At 41.7% G+C, this 27,703-nt stretch overlaps 1 protein-coding gene across 2 annotated transcripts; it reads left to right on the forward strand.

The window, feature by feature from the left end:
• The first annotated feature begins 20 nt into the window (after nt 1-20).
• On the forward strand, nt 21-27,682 carry tmem266 (transmembrane protein 266). Of its 2 annotated transcripts, none has more exons than XM_082538421.1 (12): nt 21-109; nt 441-844; nt 2,279-2,378; nt 8,007-8,195; nt 20,345-20,499; nt 21,548-21,621; nt 22,516-22,572; nt 22,795-22,933; nt 23,500-23,615; nt 23,995-24,187; nt 25,855-25,917; nt 25,997-27,682. In XM_082538421.1, exons 3-12 carry the CDS (start codon nt 2,365-2,367, stop codon nt 26,632-26,634), a joined length of 1,638 nt encoding a protein of 545 aa, XP_082394547.1. In that variant the 5' UTR covers nt 21-109; nt 441-844; nt 2,279-2,364; the 3' UTR covers nt 26,635-27,682. The 2 variants fall into 2 exon arrangements, with proteins under 2 accessions (XP_082394547.1, XP_082394548.1); XM_082538422.1 differs by lacking the exon at nt 21-109 and adding an exon at nt 159-308.
• The last annotated feature ends 21 nt before the right edge of the window (nt 27,683-27,703 follow it).

The following is a 27,703-nucleotide window of genomic DNA, read 5'->3' on the forward strand; positions in this document are numbered from 1 at the left end:
ATGCATTTTAGGATGCAATTGAAATGTCGCAGAGAGCCTGCTGCTGGGTGTGCTGCAGACTGATAAACTGCATTAAAATCACCACCGAGGGTCACAGAAACACTTCACTGTGAGTATTAGTGATATGTTTTTTCTTTTTTTCGCGCGGGTGGGTTGTTATCGCGAGGAGCTCTGAAGCTCAAGAGGTGAAGTGAAGCGAGAGTGGGCTTTTTCCCTTTTTTTTTTCTTTCTTTTTTTTTCTTTTTTTTTTACGTCGACGCTTCCAGGGTGGCATAGAAAGGAGGACTTTTGCGGGCTCTGATGGCTTAGTGGGTACACTGACTGCATACATGCTTTATATGACATCATTGCGAGGGTTTGGGGTAAATCTTAGGCTATCCGTTTCCCTCCCGGAGCACTGCTTGTCACACATCTGTAACCGCTGGAATCCTTTTTTTCAGCACCTGGACAGCTCCCGCTCGTGAACCTCTTATTATTATCGGGCACATGGAGTCCCTGATGTGATTCTGGGGGAAGCCCTGCAAGCACATCATGCCTCCCTGCGAAGATGTCGTTATCACCCTGATTCAGTGACAGCCTCGTCGTCTCCTTCTGAAGGATGGTGCTTACAGTCCGGAGTAGGTGTTTTTGTCGTGCGCTATCTTCTGAGAGGCGATACGGGTGCTTGGCCAACGCAAATCTAAGGCTAATCGCAACCTACACACAGCAAGATCCGAGCTTCCCTCACACTGATCATCATCATCATCATCATCCACGGCGAGGAGGGAGATATAACCATCATCACTGCGAGGGCAAAGGAGTCACGACCACACTTTACACAATGTAGAGCAAGACAACACAAGAGGTTAGTGTGTTTAATTCCCCCCTCCCCCTGTTTCTCTTTTTCGAGGGGGTGTCTAATCTAAAGCGCACCGAGGAGTTGATGTGTCTCAGTTGGGTTGAGCATGAACATGAATGAGGCTCTATGGCCTCTAAGAACAGCGCGGAAAAAAAAACAAAACAAAGCACGTTAACAGCTAACTGTTCGTGTAGCAATGACTTGGTGAAAAACGTTTGCAAGTGAATCTCGATTGCGCTAAATACAGAAAGCCTCAGACAGAAACGAGTCACAGGGAACTGAGAAGAGCCCAGGAAAATGTGCTGCATTTGTGGACCACCCCCCACCCCCCACCGACCCTCGCTGATGAAGTACTTACTGAAGGCTGTACTTATAGTAATAAGGGTCAACTCAATTTGCTGATTGTGAAATTCGAGCTTTCTGATAGAGAGATGTCCAGAAATATTTTTGGTATGTAGTGCATTATCTCCAAAAAGGACTGGCACATATCTTTCAGTAGACTTGCCTTTCCAGTCACCTCCACAGTTACTCCTCACTTTTGGCACAGTGTTAACCTTTTTGACTTTAGTCACCTCTCACTGGCCAGTTCTTTCTTTCTTCTTGCACGTTTAGGGGGGTGCTGCAACGAAACAGTATCACCCTCAGCCCTTGAATGACCTGGGCTGATTTATCCTGAGTAGCATTTAATCTGCTGTGCTTCACTACATTACTCTGCTGTGAATGCTGACTCCTCACCTCTGAATGTCCGGAGGCTTTTGCTATGCCTTTGTATCTAAAACACTACCGCAAATTCATCAAATGCCTTCTAAATAATGAAGGCATGGCCAACACTATGCTATCATTGCCATTATTTTGCTTGTAATAGTCAAGATTTCATTCAATCTTAAATAAACGGGTGGCTGTGTTTTTGACTTTCCTCCCAGGTCATGATGTGTCCGTTTCAGTAACCGGAATGGGCTTTCACTAAACAGGCTTGGACATCAATGGTTCTCTATCCTGTGGCACAAAGAGCTAGCATCCTGGTGCACTTGCTATGCAAGAGGTGTGATGTTCCTCAGCCCCTGATTCACAGAGCGGAGCGTATATTGGAGGAGATTTAAAATCCATTACAGTTTATTGCTCCCCAGGAAAATAGTTGAACAGAGCATAGCTAAAGCTGGAGTTGGAGCAAGGCACCTTCAGGAAAAACATAAGCACCGATTTTTCATTGATAGCTCTGAATGCATTTGTGCTGCACGGCTACAATGTAGACGCCTCATAATTTTGAGAATTGCTGTTTATTGTTAACCTTGGGGCAATCTGCCCACAAGACCTATTAGTTGCTGCTCTGGAGCTCCCAATCATAAGCCACAATAAGTTTCAGAAGAGGGAGCTTTCCTATTATTTACCTCTTTATGTGCTTTGTCTGTTTTTATCTTGTGTTTCCTGTATGTGTGGCAGGAGCCCAGTCTCTGCAGCGGTGAAATCATATTTCACACTTGGGGTTATTTAGCGTGGACGTCTATTTGCAGCAACAAGACCTCGACATGAGCAACACTCAGTAAGTATAACACCCTCCGGAGTCTTGTTTGAAACCATGTGTACGAGAGAGTGTGAAATCTTAAATCTCTATTTATGAATATGTTGTATTATGCGCAGTTAGTCTCAGTGTGGTGGGATATGATTAGCAGAATGGGACCTGCACATGCTCGTGTGCCTCCCGTGAGTGACTTTAAACAGGGGATCAGGGAGAAAGTAGCGCTTGTCCTCGTCCAAGTATTTCCGGGAGCGAGAGAATGGACTGCCATCTCTTAACATTCAGGAGGGATGTTCACTTGTCATCTTCTCTTATTAATAATTACTCTGTGTGTGGTCCTCAAGACAGGCCGAGCATTCTGACAACAGCCACAGCCGTGGCTAAGGGAAGGGTAAAGAGAGTGAGCATGGGAATGGAGCTGAGGGGAGTAGCGTGGAGTGGGAGTTGAATGCAAAATGGGTTTAGTCAGCTGCATCTTCTGCAAGCCACGGGGTGCTGCTTCTAATACATACAAACAGGGGCTACTACCTGGGTTACAGAACAGCACAGAAGTAGAGGACAGAGGCGCATGACATCTGTAACCAGATCATATAGAGAATCGTTGACTGCTTAGTAGTACAGACACATGATTTAATGCTAAGTGCAGCTGACTGTCTGAGAAGTGGCAGATGTGGCAGATGGGGAAACTCGTTCAGATCTTCTGAATTATTTTCACCGCTTGAATCTGTATTAAATCTCCCACCTCCCTCCCACATGTGGTGTATTATTTTTTTCTAGAAATATGACGTTTATATTTTTATATGATTAAGTCTTTTTTCTGAGTGTCGTAGATTGGACAGATAGATTAGATTCCCCTTTAAGATTCATTAAATAGCTTAAAGTGTCTAACTATATAGCATATATGTGGCACCAAAACCAAGAAGTAATTGCGTCTTCCTCACTGTTTGTATAGTCAGTGAGGTAAATTAATGACCTTGTTCTTTTATGCGATAGACCTTTTTTTTTTTTAAATAAAACACCTCTATGAGCCACGCTGTTAGACTAGGTGATATTGGTGCTGGTCTGTATTTGTTTTTTAGCAGGGATCTCTGGATACTACACGTGAATGTTTCAGGCATCAAAGTCAAAACAAGGTCCCACTGAAACTCAGCATCACAGGGGTTGCCAAAAATATCTGATCCCTATAAATGCACCATTGTGGCAGAGGCTTGTGATGAAATCATGACAGCGAAGTGCTGTGCACCAAGGAGCAGCCAGTTTGTCCGCATTCTAACTCACTGGGTAAGACAAAGCAGCTGGGTTATAGATGGTCGGCCAGAGATACTGTGGCAGCGAGCGCTCCGAATGACAATGATACCAGTGCCCTCTGCAAACCAACAGTTCGTGCTGAGGCAGCACTTTTCAATGCAGTGACAGAAGCTGGAGATTTATTGCTCTGAACAGGTTATTTAAAATATTAAGTGACAGGCAGCAGTCTTAACCTTTCTGACAGAATCCAATAATGCATGCCATCTTCTTTTTTATTACCTTGTTATCATATGTTGTTGGCAGTTTAAAGTCAATATTAGTAATTATTAATATAGCTACAAAATTCTCATACATAAACAAGACGAAGTAAACAAGATTAAGTAAATCATGTTCATCCATAACTCAATGAATACAGAGATTTGACATCACTTAAATAAGCTAAATTCAGTTTCAGTCTTTCTTTCAAACTGAATTTAGTTTAGTTTAGTTTAGTTTAGTTTAGTTTTGCACTCACGGTTAAGGTTACTATTAGGTTGCTGGTTCAGTTCCAACAAATAACAGAAATCCCCTTTGAGGTTGGGTCAGGAAGTGTAAAACTCTGCCAAATCAAGCACACATAACTATCTACTTCCTCCTCCTCTTCTTCTTCTATATAAGGTAGTTTTTACTTCATTGGTGTTTAGATTAATTAAAATACATATTAAATTACAGTTTCCTTACATGACAACCTTAAAGACCTGGCTGTATTAACCAATGCCATGTGTATGCATCTGTGTGGCATTTCTAAACATTAGCTTGTGAAGAAGAAAATTGCATATTTTGGGTTAGTGTTAAGCTCTCAGTTTTACTCTGTATAGGTGCAAGATTTTCCCTGCAGCCATGCATGCTCTCTCTTAACCTTGTTGCTTCCTCGTGGCGTGTACTAATATTGCATGCTTCCGAAAAGAGACTCGCCTTTGGCATGCTGCCGGCTGTCCTTGCCTGCATCACTGAGGGGGGCAGCAGGGTGTTCATATGTGAAGATTCCACTCACTCCCTACAATGGCAACCAGCCACTCCACTGCACCCTGCACATAATCACTCCTGGCCTGCTTTGTGATTGTCTGAAAATGTGATTTTGATGCACTAAACAGTTTGTGGCTGTCATCAGTCATTAGCGTCCTTGTTGCAGCTGGTCAGAAGTGCCAACTCGACAGATAACAACGCAGGCATGTTTTGTAGAGGACAAAGTTATATATGGGCGTTTGACCCTGAAGCTGAGCACCAATTTCAAGCTGGACTCGCATAACAGTCAGTCATTTTATCTACGAAAATCAGGGTAGAGTGTTTTGTTTTTGTTTGTTTGTTTGTTTGTAGTCCTTATGTGCAAATCTAAGAATATATTTCAAGTGAATTCTTGTGAGAAGAACAACATGAGCTTTCAAGGAAGTCCAATACACAGCTGTTAGTCAAGAAATAAATCAGGAAAGAGAAGGACCTATTTTCTTTAAAGGTCTCCCTACGTTAACATTTACCATGAAGGTGGGTCTGCTCAGTGATCTTCTACTAACTGGTTCCACCCTTTCTGCTTCACCTCCAGCGCAGAGGTTGTAGAATTCACCAGCCCAGTGGCTTTTGATCCCTCTGCCTTGTAATCAATGACTTCCCCCACTGTTAAGTACTCCGGTTATTGATGTCTCCTCGCTGGCTGCACTGGGACTGCAGCCAAGGAATGTGACTCTTCTCTTCCATGGTGCCTTCTCCTTGTCTGCTATTGGTTGAGCTTGTGATATCACAGCCCTCCCTGCACATTTAAGTTTTAAGATCTCATTCCTAGATCAAGTGACACCTTGTCTGGTCCTGCCAAATATAGCTAGCGTCACGGAGCACACAAAAAACCAAAGGGGGGAAAGATGGTTTGCTCTGCAATGCCATTTATAAAATTTGACAAATACAGTTTTGTTCAAAGTGTATATAAAAGATGGATGTAGCCAACATGATGTCACCTAGGGGTTTCTAGACTGTGCATTTTGAAGCCTCAACATCAGTGTTTTGGTCTCCACTGTGTTACTTTTTTGAAGAGCAGCTGAATTACTAAGTTATCGTATAAGACCTGTAAGCCTGGTAAATGGTAAATAGACTGCACTTCATACAAAAACTTTTTTCTATGCTTAAGTTCTTTCTAGTTAATGTTCACACACACGCATTCACCAACGTTCTCATTAGTAAAAGGGTGGTTGTGACTCATGTAGAGCAGATACTCTACTAATCGGAAGGTTGGTGGTTTGATGCATGCCAAATATCCATGGGCAAGATACTAACCCCGAGTGTGAGCAGATAGAAAGTGTAGAAAAGGGGCTTGTATGAATGGCTAAATGAGGTGCTCAAGTAAGAACCAGATCGTTTACCATTTAGTAGATGACCAGCCACCTGACCCTACTTATTAGATGTATTCACAGACTGTGTGGATGCACTGCACAGACATTATTAATTCGAATTATTGCTAAGTTGTCATGGTACTGGGTCGTGTGACCCAGTGTTCTGAGTTTCTTGATGTTTTGTTATTCATTTGAGTCAAGTTCATTTCAGTTTATCTAGTTACATTCTGTCATGCCTAGGTTACAGTTTTAGTTCATGATTTATCAAGCTTCCTTTTTGTCTCATCCCTGTGTTAAGTTTCCCGCATCGGCTGGTCATGTTAAGTCTACGTGTGTTTATCTGTCATGTTTCATGTCCAAGTTTTCTTTGTTTGTCAAGTTCGAGTCATGTCTGTGTCTTGTTATGTCATAAACTTCCATTAAAATGCCCCAAAGGGCACCGACATCCCATATCAGCACACCTAACCTATCACATCTGTCAGTCAAAGCTACCAGGCCCTGTGTGACAGGTGTCACTAAAATATAGAGCACAAGCATGCTGTGAACTAGTAGTTATTGTGTGAATGCTGTTCCTGTTTCTCTTTATTGTGTGGATGCTGTAGGCGTCCACACGATTTTCACCATTCAAATTTCACAATATTCTGCTACTTCAGCTCATTCCTGCTATATATTTTTGTACTTTTAACTATTATACTTTTTAAAATATTAAGCTTTTTATGAATGTTTTTGTCCCATTGAAATGAATGGACCACATTATCAGTGTGGTCACTGACTTTGCTTGCTGGGGTGAGCTGTGTTTTAGCTCAGTGAAATGAGCAGCCTTTTTCAGAGCAGGAGGCCCAGATTCAAATCCCGCTTATGGCAACATTTTTTTCAGTTAACTTTTTTAACTCCTTTCAACACAAATTTCAGCTTCTTCACCCCTTTTCAGCAGAATTTTCAGTTTTTTCACCCCTTTTCAGCAAAAATTCCAGATTCTTCTATACTTCTTTACCCCTTTTCAGTAGAAAGGTTTGCTTCTTCACCTCTTTTCACCAGAATATTCAGCTTCTTGGCCTGTTTTCAGTGGAATTTTCAGTTTTTTCACCTCTTTTTAGCAGAAAGTTCAGCTTTTTCACCTGTTTTCACCACGAATTTCAGTTTCTTTACCTCTTTTCAGCAGTATTTTCAGTTTCTTCACCAGTGTTCAGCACAAGTTTTTGTTTCTTCATCTCTTTTCAGCAGAATTTTCAGCTTTTTCACCTCCTTTCAGTTACCTGAGAACCAGTGAGATGAGTAGTTACCTTGGGACCAGGAGGCTGCGTTCAAACCCTACTCATGGCAGCATTTCTTTTCAGCAGACAGTTTAACTTTTTCACGTCTTTTCAGTACATATTTCAGCTTCTTCACCCCCTTTCAGCAGCATTTTTGGCTTTTCACCTCTTTTCATCACAATTTTCAGTTTCTTTACCTCTTTTCAGCAGAAATTCCTGCTTCTTCAGCTGTTTTCAGCAGATTCACACTGCATTTTCGCAGGAAATGCAACTCTTCTAGTTAAAATTGTAACTGTGCTCAGTTCAGGCAAATTTAAGTCATGGGTTTACACAGATTAATGCAAAACAGTGGCTTCCTGTAAGGTATGGGGCCAATCCACATTTATTCTACTTTGCTGTAGAAAGCAAGAGTCTTTTCTCATTAAAGCTGGTGTGTGTTTTGTTTTAGTGAACATACTATTTCCATGTGTGCAGTTAGGTGTTGTGAGGCAAGAACACAAAGAATTTCAGGATGTCGTGGTTGCACTGACTGAGACGTTTTCCTGGTGAGAATATTGGGTAATTTAAATAAGCGGCACATTTTCATGCAACCTTGCTCTAAAGGCTGCATGAAGCACTGTCACTTGTGCTTTATAACTCTCGCTGCTGCACACAGACAACATGTAGATACCAGTTGTCGCTATCGTATAATCAGCTAGAACTTGCAAAATTACTCATGGATGACTCTATCAGCAACCACTTCAGTTCTCTGACTTCACTGCTGCTCTGTTTATGGTGTGTATTGCATGTGACAGGGCTCCTCCCCAGACCGGAGCCTCAGAGCTGGAGGTCATCTCCCAGCAGGTAGAGGACGACAACCAGTGTGTGGCCCCCGTCCAGCTGGTCAGCTTCACCTACAGAGATTTGCCTTTGGCGGCACTGGACATATCCCTCGCTGGATCCCAGCTCATATCTAACCCAGATGAAGAGGATAGCAGAGAGGGGTGAGTCCCATCATTTGTTTGCTTGGCAGCTTGTGGTACCCCTTGGAGTGATTATATAACTAATAAGCACTTGTAACAAATAAAAGCAGCACAATGAGGTCAGCTTGTGATTTGTGTCTCAAACTTTGTGCATTTTGAGACAATTGGAAACAAACCAGTGGCACGATTGCACATGGAAATTTTCTATAATTAATTTGTGTACTAAAAAGTCCCAAAATGTAATTATGTATTGATTGATGTTCTGGATATTTGCCTCCACAATTAGGAAGATACTAGAGATATGGTGACTGAGTCATTGTGTCTGCTTTTTGCGTGTTAGTGCCACATTCATAAGTAAGGCAGAATTGCAATTACTGCAATCTATAATCTACCCTGGCGGGGGAGAAGCTCTGCCATCACTCTCTCCATTGCTCGTTATTGCACATTGTAATTACACCTGGCATATTGAATCATTCCGCATTTTATATTGGAGTCCGAGAGTGGGGGATATTTGGCACTGAATTTATTAGTGTCACTGTGTTAAATGGACAATGTCTCCACTGATCTGTTCATTTCAGCTCAATGACACAGCGATTTCTCTCACCAGACAGGCTTCTGTTCACAATGTTGATTTCTGGCAGGAAAAAAAAAAGAGCACCATAGCTGTCCTGAGCTGTCAGAGCCCTGGTTCTCTCCATGAAGCCTGCTTGTCCTGCGTTTGTGTTGTTTGCTTATCACCATATCGCTGTTTGGCCCAGTGTTCTCAGGATAGGACACACCCCTCCTTGAGCACCCCTGTAGCGAGTGTCCATGGCTTTCCACTCAGGACGCGTGACTCACAACCCTTTTGGCATGCTGCAATGCTGGCATCCATGCAGAAAAAGAAGACGAAGAGCATAAGGTTAATTGGAGCATCCATTTTTTTATTTTTTTTTGGGGGGGGGGGGGGGGGGGGGTGCCATCCAAGCCCTGGTGTGTCAGATGAAAATATCCCGCTGGACTTTGCCTGATATGGCCTTGTCCAGGATGATGGCTCTGCGGGATGAAGGGCGAGAACAGATGGGTCCTGTCCCGAACACCCGCTCTGTTATCGTACCTCATATTTTTCTCGCTCACTTGCTCACAAAATGAACAGAAAACAAGTGCATAGCAAAGCCACGGCAAAAGGGCAGGATCTGGCAGCCCAGCAAAATGATCATCACAGCAGGCAGTCTCAAAGGACACCATATGAAGCCCTGGTGCCCCAGAGATTTAGCATTGTGCTATGAAAAACTCATGCGGTGTCAAGATGTGACTGTGGAGGATTTATGAAATCACCAGTGTAAATATGATTTGTGATGAAAAGTAAGTGGGTATTTAAAGCTGATTGAAGAAACCCCCTCTTTGTTTTTGGCGAGATTTGGAAGCACTCAGCACACTGATGAAACTATTAAGCAATCTCTCACCCATGAGAGCGTCACGCTGTGTTCGATGACCTTTTGTAGATTGGAATTCCTGATTTTCAGGTCACTGGAATTCCAGCCACATACCTGTCATTACTTTCACGAGTGCATTTGTCATTGTCGCTCTCGGTGACAGCTCCAGCGTCACAGGTTATAGCTACCTTTATGAATCAAGTGTGTAGCATCCAAGGAATGACACAGCGGTGGCCACAGGACTTTAAATCAGTCAATGCCAGCCTTCAATCAGGAGTGATGACTTGATCAAGCTATTATTATCTATAATTGCGTTGGCCTGTAAATACATTTTCTCTTGTTTATTGGAATGTGCTCTTGTGAAAACTCTTCTGCATGTAATTGGCTAAATTTAGCTCTCTGTAAGTGATAGTTTACGGGACAGTAAACCTGCTTTGGTCGTGTTTTGGTTTGCAGTTATTTTTTGCTTCTGTGTTGGTGATTAGAAATCCTTTTCTTTTTTCTAGCTATCATCACTTACTTTCACTCACTAACTTTGGTTGTTGTTTTTTTCTTTTTTTTTGGTTTCTTTCTTTTTTTATTCCTGTGAAAAGTGAGCAGAAAAACAGCATACCAGAGATGCACATTTAGTCCTCAATAACAGCTTCTCATGGCTCTTTATCAGGAGATGTGGGCGACTACGTAGGAGGTGGATGTTCTTGTGGACTACCAGGGGCACACACAGTACTTGCAGATTCGGTGCAGTGGTGAGCAGGGAGGAATTATTAATAGATTTTTGGCTGCTCACTTTTCCCCAAAACTTGCTGTAATGTCCATATTCAGGGCAGTGCAACTAGCCATCCACCTTTGGTGACTTAAATATGGCCCCTTATCTTTTTATATTAAATAATAATAGTTTTTTTGTTGTTGTTGTTGTTGTTTTTAATATAAACACACTAACTACCCAGTTGTAGCAACCTAATCAACCTTGTGGCATTTAATGTGTAACAGGGCTAATGAAAATGACCAGACCAGCCAGTTGTTTGTGTGCATCCAAAGCACATACCTACTGACTGTTAAAATATTGTAGTACTTGAATTATTTGCAAACCTGGAAGCTGTACAGAAAAAAAATAGCAGCGCGGTGAAGTGGGCATCTGTTCAGTCACAGGTTACTCTATTTCTTCAACACAAAAAATCTGTTTTGAAGCTGTGAAACCATCACTATCCCTCTAAAAAAAAAAACTCTCAGAACTCTGTCGGCCAAGAAAAAATTATGACTGGTTTAAGCAATGGTACAGTAGCAAGGTGGCATATTTAGTTTTGCTTTACTCCTTGAGCTTAATGACCTTTAATACTAGGTGGAGTCTGATGCAACAACAGTGTATACACACAAAAGCCAATTGTACACTGTTTCCCACACATAAAGGAAGAATGTAGACTGTGTGGACCTCACAACACATGTTCTTTAGAATCAAGCAAGTACACTGAGGTGGGGTTGAAAATCAAGCTCAGAGCTTGCATGTATTGTTATAATAAATACCTGTTGTTTCTAAACACACCTATTTATACTAATATGTACAATTTACCATTCACAAAGTTTATTACAGATCATTTAGTTCATGCTCAGTTTTATTGGGTGTGTTATTATCATTGGAAATTGGTGGTGTAAATAGCTGTGAGGCTGCATATTGGCTTTCTTTCCTTGTGTGAACTGACGCGCCTCTTTGTCTCTTGTTTGCTATTCGACTGCTGCCCATGTTTGTGTCTGCTGGGGTCCTCTTTAGTTTTTTCTTCAGATTTTTTTCTTCTGTTTGTTATTGAGATCACTAAATACATATTTCCAGTTGTTTTTCTCTTTTCTGCTTTGCTAACAAGTGTTTTAGAGTCCCATTTGGGACTTCTTTGCTGTTTTCTTTAGCTGTTATGGCTGTTATTCAAAAGCTATTTTGCAAACAGAAATTCTTTGTGGAAGTAACAATAAGGGAGTGCCTGCATCTGTTCATGCGTAAAGGTTGGACCAAAAATCAGGCTTGTGGACATGCACACTGAGATTTATAAAAGGACAATATATATGCCCCAGATTACTGATATGCTTTTTTACAAAAAGAAAAGAATGTATCTGCACAATTCTGTCAGTCCAAACGCACTTTTAGATGTGTATCTACAAAGAGTTTTATGCTTCTTTCCCTTAAAGAGTGTCTGCCTGGCCTCAGCCTTTAAACCCTGAGCTGTACATCCTAAGCTTGTCCTGTCTTATCATCCCCAGATCAGCCTGCTGTCCACAGCAGTAGTAACATATGCCACTGATTTCCAGGGGCCAGACTAGGAGGTGTGAAGCACTGCAGCAATGACAGATGGTTCATATGGGTTAACCTGCCATTTTGAGCGTGTGTTTCTCTGTGTGTTGTGTGGAATTAGCCCCGTGCCATGTTGCATGGAAATGTTAGACATTAGATAAGGAAAAATTGTGCCCAGGCACCTGGACTAATTGCACTTGCTAACAAAATCTTTATTTACTGCCTGAATTAAAGCTCTCCACCCTCTTTCTCCCCATGAAAATGCATTAATATAGCAGCATGTCAAACTGCACATTATTAAAAAAAAGCCCAGGGTTGAAGTGCTCAAGGTTGAAATAAGATGTAATAATTAAAAAAATTCCAGACTGTAGAATATAGCTATGAAGTACACTGCCAGAGTCTAGTGTGAAGCTTGGCAGCAGCAATATGTCATGGGGCTTTGGCACCAGAGCCATACTGTACCTGTTCTTTGTTGATGGATGTCTGAAAAGAGAACAGGATTTCTCTTTTTTTTTCTCTTCCCTCTGACTCTATTTCAAACACACACAGTAACAGTCCTCTCTATCAAATTGGCTCTCTTGCCTGGCACCATGTGCGACACAATAGATGACATTTGAGTGCAGGGTTTGAGGGTTTGTTAATATTCACAGACATGCAAAGTGTGAGATTGCTTTTTAGGCTGAGAGCGAGAGAGATCAAGTGTCCTGGTGAAAAACCATTTATCAGGGACAGCTTGTCTGCTGCTCTGCACATGGAGCCCCATCCATCTCCATTTGCTTGGTATCTGTGGCCCATTTCTCTGGCTGGGACTATTGCCGAGCCCCTTCTGCTAGGCTGTACCATGGAGTGAAGTGATGATAGCTGATTGCTTTCCGAAACCAGTGGAAATATCTGGTTATACTGAGAAGCTGCATGGATTTTCCCAAAGAAGGTTAGAAGGATGCAGGTGGCACACCAGACACACATGCTAGGTCCTTAACTGTACTTATTGACACATGCAAAAAGAAGCAGACCAATAATATTTTTCGGACAGTATCAGTTCATCAGTCATAAAATGATTTTTACACAACATAATGCAGGAAAAAAAATGCTTGAGGTGATGCAGAAGTAGTGTCATGCTCAAGTCAGAGGGGTTCGAACCACTCAGTCATGATGTATTAGTTACAGTACATCATGCATAACCATTTGCCACTTTTTAGGTACACTCGTTAAATTGCTTGTTGTTGCAAAAATCTAATTAGTCAATAATATGTCAGCAACTCAATACATGTAGGCATGTAGACATGCTTGGGATGACCTGCTCAATGAGGACAAAAGATAAAAACTTCGATGATGGCATAGTTGTTGGGGCCGAATGGGGGCTGAGTATTTCACTGCTGAGCTACTAGGATGTTATCACAAAACCACAGAGTTTACAGAGAATGATAAAGAAAAAATATCCAGTGAGCCACAGTTCTCTGGATGAAAGTGCCATGTTGATGACAGAAGTCAGAGCAAAATGACCAGACTGCTCTGGGTTAATAGGAAGCCAATAGTAACTAGTCGTTACAACCAAGGTATGCAGAAGAGGATCTCTGAATGCAGAATCCTGCCTTGTATTAGCCGTTTAACCTTGTGATGGTGGTGTAATGTTTTGAGGGATACTTTCTTGGCACACCTTGGGCTCCTTAATATCAGCTGAGCATCATTTAAATCCCACAGCCTACCCGAGTGTTGTTGCTGACTACAGTGTACCCATCGTCTGATGACTTCTTCCAGGAGGACAATGATTCATGTCCTAAAGCTCAAATCATCTCAATCTGGTTTCTTGAACATGATGCGATTACCGTGTTCGGACGGCCTCCACAGTCACCAGATCTCAATCCAATAGAGTACCTTTGTGACATTGTGAAATGAGAGATATCTCATACCAACATATCTGCAGTGTCTGTGTGATGCTATCATGCCAACATAGAGCAAAATCATCACGGGATGTTTCCAGCATCTGGTTGAATCTATGCCACAAGTAATAAAAAGTCAAACTTGCTACTAGGTATTTGTTATAAAATATGAAGTACAAAGAATTTATTATATGATGTATACATATGATAATTTTTACATTCTTAAAATAATTATCTGTATTGGTCTATTAGTAGTATATGATTCAATAATAAACCCATATTTTTTAAAAATCTTGAATAAATCTTTTTACCTTGGTTTTTACCTTGTAAGATATTACTAGCAGCACTTAAGGTGATTTGCTGCTTAGCTGGTTTCTTCTTTCAGGGTTTCTTTCCTTCTTTTGGTTCTAATAAGACATGACTTGATGACTCATCGGGCATTTTACAGGTTGTAAGTAGGCATTTGATTTCATATTCAATAAATCTGGGCAGTGCTTTCTCAGGAAACTGAAGTTCTCAAGTATGAAAAAAAAAAATCAGTGTTCTGTATCGTATCTATTATGAAATGCCTCTTTAAGTGTAAAAAAGTAAGCTAAGAGATAGGTGTAAAGCAGAGTGCTTGAAGAGCCTGAATGAGATTAAGTCTTCTCAGTGCTGCTGTGGAGTAGCCTGCAGGCGCACACGGTTGTGGTCCATTTTCCCCTGTCCGATCCTGCTGAGTTCAGCAGATTGGTGCGAATTGGTTCAAGTTTATAGAGGAGGAACCACAGGGCTATATAGTTATTTGAGCAGGGCGAGAGAAATTGAGAGGAGACAGACAATCTGAGTCAAGCAGCACTTCAAAAATGTCTTGCTGTCAGATAGATCCACACGATGTCTGCAACTTAAACCAGAACATAGGATATCAACATAACCACTTAGATGAAAGTATCCATACAGCTGTATGTGCAATGCACATGTGTAAGCACAAAGATGTTAGGATGCAGAATCCAGTTATCAACAAATCCATCCCTCCATCCATCTTATTCAATTCAGGCTCATGGGTGGGCTGGTAACTATCCAAGCTATCGTTGAGCGAGAGGCAGGGCACGACTAGGACAGGTTTACAGTCTGATGCAGGGCTGATAATTTACAAATCATTTTAACAGTTGAAACTCATTATTGGACGTCACGGTGGGGCAGTGGTTAGCACTTTTGTCTCACAAGAAGAAGGCCCTAGGTTTGAATCCACCATCTGGAGTTTGTGTGTTCTCCCCATGTCTACACAGGTTCTCCTTGGGTACTCTGGTTTCCTCACAAGACCAAATTAGGGGATCCACCTTTTGTTAGGATAATTTGTAAACCACTACACTTCAGAGATTAACCTTCCCCAGTGTTTATTTATTGAGAAAGCAGAGAGGGTGACATCTTTCTCTGTCAGTTTATCTGCTCTTTTTGTAACTAATTGAGGTGTGGATGTAAAAAAAAAGAAAACAAAGAGTTATTTGTCTGTCTCTTTGTTACCATGGTGGCCCTAGTGGGTTAAAGAAAGGTCAATGAAGGTATGTGACTGACCTGTTACCAATTAACCTAATTAGCCATGAGACTTTCTACTGTTAAATGTTTTATAGCCTTGAAGGCAAAATAATTTTGTCTCAGATTCAACATTTAATATCTGTGTGTACTATTTTCAATGAAATATAGATGATTTTGATGATTTGTAAGTCATTTAATTCATAGACACACATCCCAGAAGCTTTATAAAATTAATCTAAGGAGCAAATACTGCATCTGTTTGGTTAAACTCATGTTCTGTGCTCGTAACCTGAAACCAGTGGTCACATTCATTCATTCTGAATGGCCACTAGGCAGTGATCTGGGTCTTGGCCTGGTATTGAATGGACACTTTATGTATTTTAGACCTAAATCATAATTAATGGTGAATTTATGGCAAATGTCACCGCTCTGCACCCTGGTGTCCTTATTTTATTTTCACTGAATAGCCAGTCAAGAGTTTCAGAAGGTAATTTACAAGACAGCATCAAGAGCAACTGTATATTAGTGCTTAATGTTTGCAGTTGTTTATTGCTTCCCTTTATGAGTGTGTGCGTGTGTGTGCTGTAATCAATTAATCAATACCTTTGAGGAGCTCATAGTCACTCATTCCTTCTGGATAAATTTTCCCATTTGCAGCCTCCCCCCTTCTCTCCTACCCTACAAACTTATACACACAAATAAAGCACCACTTCCCTTATTTAATTACCATCTAACTTGTACCTGATGAGTTTACGCTGTATTTTATCTTGTCTCAATTACTGGAGACAGTATAATAAAAGACATGCTCCTAGCATCCTCATCTCAGTGAGAGTTACTTAGCTGGGGATGGAGCCAAAACGCTGTCCCATCTGTGTGAATGGGCCCCAGCAGAGCAACCAGACACTTTCATCAGTGCCAGTCATTCTGCTTAACGTCTTTGTCTACTTTGTTGCTACTATAGTGGCCATTCTGCAGCCAGCATCATGTACAGCATTGATCGATCTTATGATCTAATCCCCTTTTTCGCCGCTGCTGCCGGACTCCCTTCGATCTTTTGCCGCTGCAGCCACTGGTACATTGATGTCTTTATAAACCTGTCCACAGTTCATGCTACCCCGCATCTTTATTTCTTTAATTTCCTCTGTACACAGTGTCCCTTAAAGTATACACATGATGTTTCCCTGTGCACATACAAGGCACTTCTTTTTTTAGATTTGTCATACTTGCATGTTTCAGATCATCAAACTGATTTTAATTTTAGACAAAGAAAACCCAAGTAAAGACAAAATAGTTTTTAAATGATGATTTAAAAACTTAACTGCTCCTTTGTTTAAAAAATAGAAAAAAAGAGTAAATGCTCTCCCTTGTTAAATCATTAACTGCCATTAGTAGTAAGGGTGGGAGTGGGGGGGAGGAGGAAAGGGTTACAAAGCCATTTTTAGGGCTTTGGGACTCCAGCAAGGAAACCTGGAACAGTGGTTGATAGTGAACCTTCCCAGGGGTGGCCAGCCTACCAAAGTTACTTAATAATTCTCAACTCAATAATGACTCATTTGGGTCACAAAAAAACCCAGGACAACATCTGAAGAACTGCAAGCCTCGCCTCTGTTAAGGTCAGAGTTGATGATTCAATAATAAGAAAGAGACTGGGCAAAAATGGCATTGATGGGAGAGCGCCAAGGAGAAAACCACTGCTGAGCAAAAAGAAAACAGAGACTCGTCTCACATTTGCCCAAAAAAACAACAACATCTTGATGATAAAATTGAACTTTATCAGGTTTGAGACTTGTTACATCTCGATTAAAACTAATATAGTATTTCATAAACGGAACATCATACCAGCAGTCCAGCATGGTGGTGATAGTGTGATGGTCTGGGGCTGCTTTGCTGTTTCAGGACCTGGACAACTTGAAACCATAAATTCTGCTCTCTACCATAAAACCCTGAAAGAGAATGTCCGGCCACCAGGGGCTGAAGGGAAAAAAAGAAATGAAACAAAATAAAGCTTTTGGAGACTTAAATCTGATTGAGATGCTTTGCCATCATCCTATATTGGCCCCCAAAACACTCAAAAACGCTCCAAAGTGGCTAAATTCAAACAATTCTGCAAGAAAGAGTTGGACAAAATTCTTCCACAGTGATCTGAAAGACTTATTGCCAGTTATAACAAATGCTTGATTGCAGTTCTTGCTGCTAAGGGTGGCACAACCAGTTATTAGGTTTAGGGGGCATTTTTCCCCCTAATATATAAAATTACCATTTAAAAACTGTATTTTCTATTTACTTGGGTTATGAAGCATTAAAACTCACTTAACGAGCAGAAACTTTTAAGTGTGACAAATACGCACACAACTAAAAAAAGAGGATTTCTTATTATATGCGTGCATGAGAAATCCTTGAGGTATTACTCATTTGGTCTGAACCTGACTTGACCCCGCAAGAAAGTGAGGTGATTTTCTTCCTTGGCTTGCTCCATCACTGAAGCCTCACTTCCTCATAAATACTTCAGGTTCTCAGTGTTCAAGGTTTAAAGCGATTTCCCTAAAATTAAGTTTCTGAGCTTGGGCTAATCCATCACTGCCATTTACTCTGCTTCCAGACAGGGTTTTTCTTTACAGGTTTATTAAATTAATACCTTTTCTGCCTGGCTTGTGGGAAAGGTCTGAATGAATTATGATTCCACACAGTATGAGTTAAATCATGCTTTTCAAACATGAAGATAAGTGAGGTGTCTCTCTTGGCGTGTGTGTTGCTCATTCTATCTCACTCTATCTAACTAATGGTGCACAAATGTCCTGTGACTGTGTGCGAGGCACATCATTAGGTAAATCTTTCTCTTTTTTTTTCTTGGCTCTTCTCCACTGGCAGATGGGGTTTGACATTGTTCCCTGGGAACGGATTGGTGCTGGGGAAAGTCTCCGAGGTATTTGCTAATGATACCGTTATGCTGAACTACCTCTTTGTCACCTCAGGTGTTGAGCTACTAATCTGTTAGTATTGGCTGGTACAGAGGGTTGTTGCAGAGGGCCGAGAGCCACTGGGAGAGCAGTGGCACAGTGTGGCCAAGCTCCAGCCCCTCTGCTGACCTTGGTGAAGGATAGAAAGGATATGAAGCTGTGCTACACCAGAGCTGTAACTGCAAAACTGCAGCACTGCTCAGGATCGCCTCTTTCTTCCCACTTTCAAAGACAACCGTGTACTACTACGAAAGCCATTTCTGAAACGGAAGCATCAGGGAAATGAAAAAACAAAAGGTCTAAGAAACAACAGCAGTCAGTCATACAGGCTGCAAATAAGTCACCATTACAGCTAATTTATGTATATAATTGATTCTGAAGGTAAAAATAGATATGAACAATGCTGCTGTTCTTGTCTGCAAAAAAATCTATCTATAGGACTGATGGCCAAAATTACAAAAAGGACCTAAAAATGAGAAAAATCCTTGAACTAAATTTGTATCTTTCTCTGTTCTCGTTTTCATTCTTCCTGTTCCAACTGCCCCTCCTTCCTTTCTGGCTCTCTCTCTGATTCTCTTTTGGATGAATCCCAATGCCTTTGAACCGGCTGCACCCCGCTTTCTCTCTCTCAGTGTCTGCCTCCTTCATTCTGAGCTCAAGCAAAGGAAAGAGTAGAATAAATTGCATCCTCTCTTCTCCTCTGACAGACATTGCCCATAGCTTTACTCCTATGGGGGACAGGTAACAACAGATAGTGGTTATTTTCAAAGGACAGCACTGCCTTTCTCAGTGATGCTTGTGAAAAAAGATGGCAACCCCGTGTGTGCGCATACACACTTTCCTGTTTAGAGTACCTCTGGTTAGCGTGCCTGGTTGGATGCATGACTGTACACGCATTGGAAAAGCCCTGTGTGGCTCCTGCAAATGTATCAGTATTTACCGCCCATAACTCCCTACGCATCTCAACAGGTCAGTTTCTGATTGGAAAAACTTGAAATGGAGCTCAAGGGTGGATTTAAGGCAAGTGTGACACTTATCTTCAGCCACAATGTACCTGTGCAAAGAAGAAGAACACTAGGGACACTCCAGACTAATGGAGTGTTCATATATCACCGTGGAGATGGCTGTATAAGGCACCAGTGGGAATAATAGCATGTAAAGTGCATCAAAGCCGGGATCGGGCAGTCCAACTAATACAAGCTTTGCCTCTACTTCACTCTCAAACGCGCAGGCAGGTATGAGAGGAGAAACAATTCTTGTGCTGAGAACAAAACAAAGTTGAAGAAATTGTCATTTAGTTAAGAAAACATCTGCGTCATGCGTGTATATGTGTCATGTGTGTGTATATGCATCCTCCAAATGGTGCAAGTGCAGCCCCACTGTTGTACCAGGAGAGCTACATTATTGAACCAGTCAGTCATACAGAGCTCAAACACGAGGGAACCAAGAAGTTAACTTTCAGCCAGGCTCTTAACAAAAAAAGTCAACAAGCTAGACAGTTTCCTGAAAGAAAGTTTTGCCTTCTCAAGCAGTGAAAAGCAGAGACAAGAATTTCAATTTAAACTTGAGTGACCTTTCACCTCCTTTCTTGGTGCTCTGATGTTTTAGCACTAAATATATCTTTACTGTCTACAATTAGTGACTGGTATTGATTTAACTACACTGCTTAATGATGGCAGAAAAAAACAGACCTTAAAAACTGAAGGAAAGGTTGCAGAAAAAGCCAGAAAGAGAAGTTTTAAGAGGAACTGAGGGAAAGGACACCCTTTAATTCATACTTACGATTTCTTCATACTATATCATTTCAGTCCTAGCGAACTGTGTATTTATAATTCACATTCACTTTTTAAAATTCTTAAATCTAAGACTGTAAATTCGTTCATTCATTTCTTGCATTTTTTATGGCGTACATGAGGAATAGTGCCCTCTGCTGAAAAACATTTTAGGAGAATGCTGAACTGAGAAGGTTGAATACACTACAAATTTGCTCAATTTTGATGTTCCGTGTGTTTTATTGATTCGACCTTGAGTGTTCCCGTCAGATCTGAGTTCTGTTCAGCGAGACTCACGGCGTGTCTTCTCTGCCTTTCTGTGTCTCACACCGCCTTGCTCCCCCTCCACTCAGGTCAAACTGGCTGAAGCCATGCTGTGGACGAAGGGCAGCGCTGTGGCAGGTCTGTCTGCTGTCGGCAGGCTTCAACTGCTTCCTAGTGGCCTGTGTCATTCTGGTGGTGGTGCTGCTGCTGCTGGAGCTGCTCATAGACACCAAGCTGTTACAGTGTGAGTGAAAAATGAGGGGAAAATGTGGCTGGGATTTTTTTTTTAAACTGGATACACCCTCATTTGCATAAAATGAATCATCAATGAAAATCATTGTGACGTAAATGTGAATTTAAGCAATCCTTGTCAAAACTACAATGATAATATATATTTATTAGTATTTTTTAAATCGTATAATATATTATACTTTGACTAGAATACATTTCAGGCAAGTTTTTGTTTTTGCAAAGAAACTAAATCGCTGCTAACCTCATCTCGTAAATCTACTGTGTAATGAGAGAGTGTCATTTATGATCTGTTCTGGGACCCAAGGCTCTGATCAATCACGGTCTGGGGGGAAAAAAACCTTCCATTAGTATTCCACAGTTAACACTGAATGGCAGGTGCTTGAAATTCCAGTCCGACCCATCTCACCCCAGTATCACCTTTTATCTACATTATCTGGCTCGGTGGAGACATCCTCATCTGTCATGAGCAGAGAGTCGGGAGCGTTGGCCTTTTTGATGTCAGAGGGCTAACACACATGGTCTTACACCAGCAATATCCAAATGCATTCAGGTCTTTACTGTTCCCCCGGGACCGACTCACTGACCAGACAAAAGGAAAGTGAGACAAATGCATGAAGGGAGATAGCGGACAAAGGAATCGAGCAACGCGGAGTCGGCTGCCGGGTGATTGTGGGGAGGACTGGAGGAAGATGAATTGACTGATAGACAGATCACTGAGCACAGCAAACAGAGACAGATGGGGAAGACGTGAGGCGTGACGAGAAGCGCTTCAGCTGACAGCGTAGTGCTGTTTGAGCTTGTCCACAATTAGCCTGATGAATAGAAAGAAGGCGCGTGCATGCACAGTATGCACTGGTTTCATACTTGTCATGATGCCTCATTCTTCAGTTGCGTTTTCCACAGATTTACTGCAACCTGTCAGTGTTATGCAGCATGTACACTGCAGGTTGTTTGTTATATTCCTAACAAAATCCAGCATCAATCTTTAACCACAGCTATCTCCTGATCAGTTTTTTCCTCTCTTTTTTTATTCCCTTTAGTTAATAATGCATTCCAGTTTGCCAGCATCATCCACTGGATCAGCCTGGCCATTCTTTCTGTGTTCTTCACTGAGGTGAGTCTTCCTCCACTCAACGCAAAACAACAGTCTCACTTACAGCTGATGCAGCTGCCTCTTGATTAATGCTACGTTGTGCAGTATGTGTGGGCAAGTGAGTTACACTGGCAGATTCTCATTACAATACTAATAACGCCATGAAATGCCCGATGCCCTCTGTCACGGCATGATTAGATTGTGATTAGTGCAGGTGAACAAGAGCACACCTCCATTTATCGCGCTCATATATAAAAGATTTAAAATCGTGCACACGTACCCTGAATGTGCACGTATAACCACTGCTGTTAAAGCTGGCACGCCCGGTTCCTTCTTAGGTTGTTCGATTGATCTGCGGCATTTGTTTTTAAACTGAACCCTTCGGGCTTTTCTGTGCTGCCAGTTTTAAATAATTTCGAGGCCCCAGGTAAGTTCATTGTATTGTATTGATCACAGTTTTCCTCAGAGCCAGCCGCATTTGTCTTAGTTTCTTAAACTTGACCATCTGAGTGGTAACTTTTGTTTCGCTGGAGTCAACAGAGGGAACCCCTCAGTGTTACTCTGAAGCAGTGGATTCAGCAGTTTGACTGGTTTGTGGAGTTTGTTCAGAATGGCAGAAGATGGAGGTTTGTTTGCTCTCCGCAGTCGCTGCTGTGTCAGCAGAAGGAGATAGTGCGGTGCCTCTAATTTTTGCTCTTGCTGCGTGTGAATACAACTGATGAATTCGCACTGAAAGAATAAAAGAGGGGATGAAATGTCCCGTTTATTATTGACAATGACCACAGACTGCACTCTATCTCTCTCTGTCTCTCTCTCTCTCTCAATTTAGCTGTGATTGTATTCGTCCATCTTGCTCCTTTGTAACTTGCTCACTGTCCCTATCTCTGCCCCCCACCCCCATTCCTACTGTCTCAGACCGTGTTCAGGATCGTGGTGTTGGGGATATGGGATTACATCGAGAACAAAGTAGAGGTAGGCTCCCGTGAGTCCCATTAGTCCTGACTTGGGGCCCTCTTTCACTGCAGTGTCATTCTTTCAATGTCATAGCTCAGGCTGGCAACTACATAAGCTCAGAGCAGTATAGCAGTAACCTGGTGTGTGTGTGTGTGTGTGTGTGTGTGTGTGTGTGTGTGTGTGTGTGTGTGTGTGTGTGTGTGTGTGTGTGTGTGTGTGTGTGTGTGTGTACTTTCTCAGGTGTTTGATGGAGCTGTCATCGTACTCTCTCTGGCCCCCATGGTGGCCTCCACAGTGGCCAATGGCCCCAGCAGCCCCTGGGATGCTATCGGTCTCATCGTTACGCTGCGGATCTGGAGGGTTAAGAGGATCATTGACGGTAAGGCTGGGAGGGGCTGGTGTCCCCTACATCCTGTCCTTTACTGTCAGTTAGATAATGCATAGTGCACCCAGTGGTATCAGCCTCTTTAATCTGCAGGTTGTTGGCTCACTTGAGACTTTTATCATTTTTTTATTATTATTTTTACCAGTAATGATAGTAGAAGGACATAATATGCGATAATGGATTCAGTACTTACAGAAAAGCCACTATAGGCAAATAATTTGATCATTTTTTCAGTATTTTCATTTAGAGAGAATAAATAAATCCTTTTTTCATGTTCATGTCCTTTCTTATAGTTTTTCTAAGAGATACTTTTTTTTTTTTTAAAAAAACACTTCTGTTTCAAGTCAGCTGTCAGCACCTACACCAACCACTCAAATGATGCTGTGAAATCTAAAGCACTCCAAAAATATTTTCAAATCTTCTCTTAAAACATACAGATCTTTTTACACAAGCTTTGCATGTAGTAGTCCATGTCATCTGTCACCAACTTTGAAAATATGATGGCTTTTATTTACAAGATAAAAATATCTTACTGAGTGTAATATGTCCTTTTCTTCCAGCCTACGTCCTGCAAGTAAAGGTGGAAATGGAGCTGGAGATCCAACAGTATGAGAAGGCCAAGGCTGTGAGGGAGGAACAGCTTGATCGACTCACCCAGATCTGCCAAGAACAGGCCGTATGTGTCCTTATCTCTTCTCTATCCCTCGTGCAACTTTATAGCTGTGTCTGACCAGCAGAGGGCAGCAAAGTGATGTGCACTAAAATAATAAATCTGCACTCAAAAGGACAAAGATGATAAGACAATCGATATGCATAATCTTTTTGCTGCAGTCTGGATATCACATAATCAGCACTATGCAATACCTCAGAGCAATATATGGGGTTGCGGTTCTGTCATTGTTTTAAGTCACATTACCAAAATAAAACAGTGAACATCACTGTGTTCTCCACTTCAATCCAGAAATGAAGACAAAGACTGTTTGTGTTCAAAACACTTGTGTGTCTTATTTTAAAATTCTTCTGTCCTTTTCTCTCATCTCTTTTTCTTTTGTTAGTTTGAAATCAGGCAGCTCAGGGCCCACCTGGCTCAGCAGGACCTGGATCTTGTTGCCGAGCGTGAAGCAGCCATGCAGATCCACCATATGTGGGGTAAACAGAGCAGCAGTTTCCAGGAGGTGGACGGTCTGGCCCCTGGGGCCTCTGAGCATCACAGGCCAAACAAAGTTAGAGAGCCTGGGGGTGCTGCAGGTAACTGTCCAGAATACCCAAGCTCTTTGTATTACAAGTTATCAACGACCTGTGTGCATGGGAAGGAGTCCAGGCTGCGCTTTCCGTGGTAAATCACGTCCATGCTTACACATGGAGAAGGGGGAATTTGTAGACTAAAAGAGCCTGGCCAACCTTTGGGCTGGTTAGAAATTTTGAAAGAAATCCCTTCTGACTCAAAAACCTTGAACATTGCTCCGCTCTTCATGGTGGAGTGTTGGGCCATTAATCGTGGCCAACATACACGACACAGTGTCAGTGTCCTGTTTTCAAAAACGTTCAGCTCAGAGTCCACATCAAAATTCTGGTGCTGCACATAGATGGACTATAAACCTTTCACACAGTGACAGGTCATAACTTACAGGACGTAAAAGCAACAAAGCACTGTCAGTACAGGTGATGTCAGGGCTCCAAACACTGAGGCTTTTCCTTTATCAAAGCTATAAATCACAGTGCGATCTATCATACATCTGAGCCACAGTGTTTCTACTCAGACAACCTTTTAACTGGGCCTGAACCTCATATACTCATGTGGTATTGATCATTTGGTGATGGTCCTTTGGGACCTTGGAAAGCACTTAAGAGAAACTGTTTGACTCATTTACTATCTGTGAAACATTTCCACACACCAAAAGTGTTCATTACCATTGAGCTGAAATAATTTGTAAGCTAATATATTAATAGTAATTACTGATTAGTTGTTCAGTGGTAATAATATTTCAACCAAAAAGTATAAAACATTTGCTAAATTCATATTTTGTAATAAAATCATTTTCCTGATGTATGTTTTATGTGATTGTAAGATGATCACCTTTTCAATTTGGACTGTTTTGTCACATAAAACAAGTACTTGAAAGAGTTTATTTTCATTTAAATTAAAGCACTGGTGTCAAACATAAGGCCCGGGGGCCATAATCGGCCCAGCAAAGACTCCAATCCGGCCCCAGTGAACATGTTTTGAAAATGTGAAGGAGGGCATAGATTTTGGGCTTTTAACTGTATTTAAGTTTTACACTTTTTCCTACTGATAAAGACCTCCCCCACTGCCATTCATACTACACTACATTAAGTACTAGATGAGCAATAACAATTAAAATAGAGAAAGGTTCCAGCTTTTTCATTATCTGCCAGAGAAATTTCTATATTTTTTAGTGTGTGAACAGTTTGTGTCTACTATGCAGTTCGTCTTGTTTCCACATGCTTAAATAATGTGAGTTGCTGTCATGTGATTCGCTGATTAGATATTTGCGTTTACCAGCAGCTGAACAGTTGGACTCAATAAATTATTGGTTAGTGAGTGTCTAGATTTTATTGTATTCCAAGTCACCAGTCATACACAATTTCAATTATGCAATTTCAAAGTAGTTGAAATTCTTATGATGTAGCTTGATGTTAATAAATTGTCCCTTAATGTCAAGAAAACTATATTCATGATTTTTGGAAATTGAAAAGAAGATGAAGAAAATATTGAATGACAGATCTGTAATAATAAAATTCTATGATGATGTAAAATTTTTAGGCATTGTGATCAATTGCAAATTAACATTGAATGAACAAACAAATAATCTGTAGTCCATGCTTTTAGTTTGGACTACAGATCAGCTTCCACGTTCACTCTGAATTCCATTTTTCCTCTTTTGTCTTTTTAGATCATCATGGTCAAGATGACATGAACAACTATATCAGCCAGTACTACAGTGAGCCAAGCAGTGGTAAGCTTCAGCAGACTCTTTCTTCAATCAAAGTGGCACCACAATATTTCAGGCTCTTACACATTGTCTTATTTTGTAGACACAGGGATCCCAGACCCAGCGCGAGTCATTACAACAGCAGCCATAGATGTGCACCTGCCTAACAACCCGAGTCAGCTACCGCCCTCTTTGGTAAGCGCCGAAGCGGTGCCGTCCAGCCGTTTGCAGCGCACAGGCAGCTCGGTCAGCGAAGCCTCCACAACCACAGTGTCCCGTGCCAGCTTCAGCACCCGTCAGCACAGCATCAGCAGCCACACACTTGGCTCCACCATGGATTGCAGCTCCACGGTGCGCGAGGCCTCCACGTCCACAGACTACAGCGACCAACGTTGCTACCCTCCGCCCTACAGCAGCCCTCTGGCTCTGGGCACTCAGCCGAGAAGGAGCCCCAGCGCTGTGGTGCAGGAGTTGCTCTCTTCTCTGTCTGAGGACTCGTGTCTCACACAAAAGGGCCTCGACCCCGTCAACCTGAAACCACCCAGCCCAACAGGTTCCACGAAAACCAGCCCCGAGCTGGAACACAGGGTCAACATCTACAACAAGAGGAACCAGGAGAGCCGAGTCGGACTCAACTCCAAGACAGTCATCCATCTGCAGGGTAACGAGCCTCTCCTAGAGGAGAAGTATAGGATGATGGGGCCAGTAGATACTCAAATCAACCGTCTATCAGAGACATAAGAGCCTGTAAAATGTATAACTTCACAGGACTCGCTCTTTATTTCAGCCACAAAAATTATTGCTCTACTAAATTCCCAAACTTCGCTGCTGGGAGTCACTGGCACATAAACTGTATGTCTGACATCCTCTTTGTACTACTGGAGCTGAGAGGATGAACCCGTGGGAGCAGCACAAACAAAGGGCATGGATGAGAGAGGGAAGCAGACTTGTTATCAGGCAACACTTATCAGGAATTGAGACTCATAAAAACACTTTTACTAAAAGAAACCAGCAACGGGGCTTTTGTCCAAAACTGAAAATCACTTTTGATACATTAAAGTCTGATTTCTAGGAAATGAAACCAGTGAGAGGATGGTGCTGAGGGCTTAGTTCCTCTGATACACTTTGTAGATGTGGAGATAATGGTGTAGGGACTGATTTGAGATATAAAGTGAAAGTTTCTTTCTGAGTGTAATATGTATATGAGCTGTTTTGTCAGTCTAGAATCTCCAAACTCATAAAGAAAAGTCCTCTTTGATGGACTGCTGCAGGGTACCATTGGATCTTCTTTCTAATCCGTTTCTATATTTGCGTTAACATTTTTAATCTAAATTCTGTGAGTGAAGAGAGTGCAGAATCCTTTTGATTGATGGATGATTCGTGTTGAGTTTTTATCCAGATGCCATGACTGGAAACCGACCAAACCCAGCTGAGTCAATGTCTGAGATTTTGCAAACTATGGCATGACCATCACTCGACAAGCTAACTGAAAACCTACCTACACATGACATATTTCACACAATTCAGGTCCATCTTTTTTTCTTTGTATTACTTTAATGTTTGGAAGTTGTGTAAATATTTCAGATTGGGTTTGGTCATCTAGTCGCAGCTCAAAAACAGCGAGGGACTCGAAAGCTAGAATAAAATGCTGAAGAGGACAGAATAGCATGAACCTCTCAGATTTGCCACCATATTGCAAAGTCTGTTTATTGTTCTGTCAACAGGCACTTTCTATCTTGATCATGGAAAGACATCATTGCAAAAAGAACCCAATAAAGTCAAAAACATGGCAAGTTAATAAAACAAGTCA

This window comes from Aulonocara stuartgranti (assembly GCF_965226115.1).
Source record: "Aulonocara stuartgranti genome assembly, chromosome: 7".
Taxonomy (NCBI): Eukaryota; Metazoa; Chordata; class Actinopteri; order Cichliformes; family Cichlidae; genus Aulonocara; species Aulonocara stuartgranti.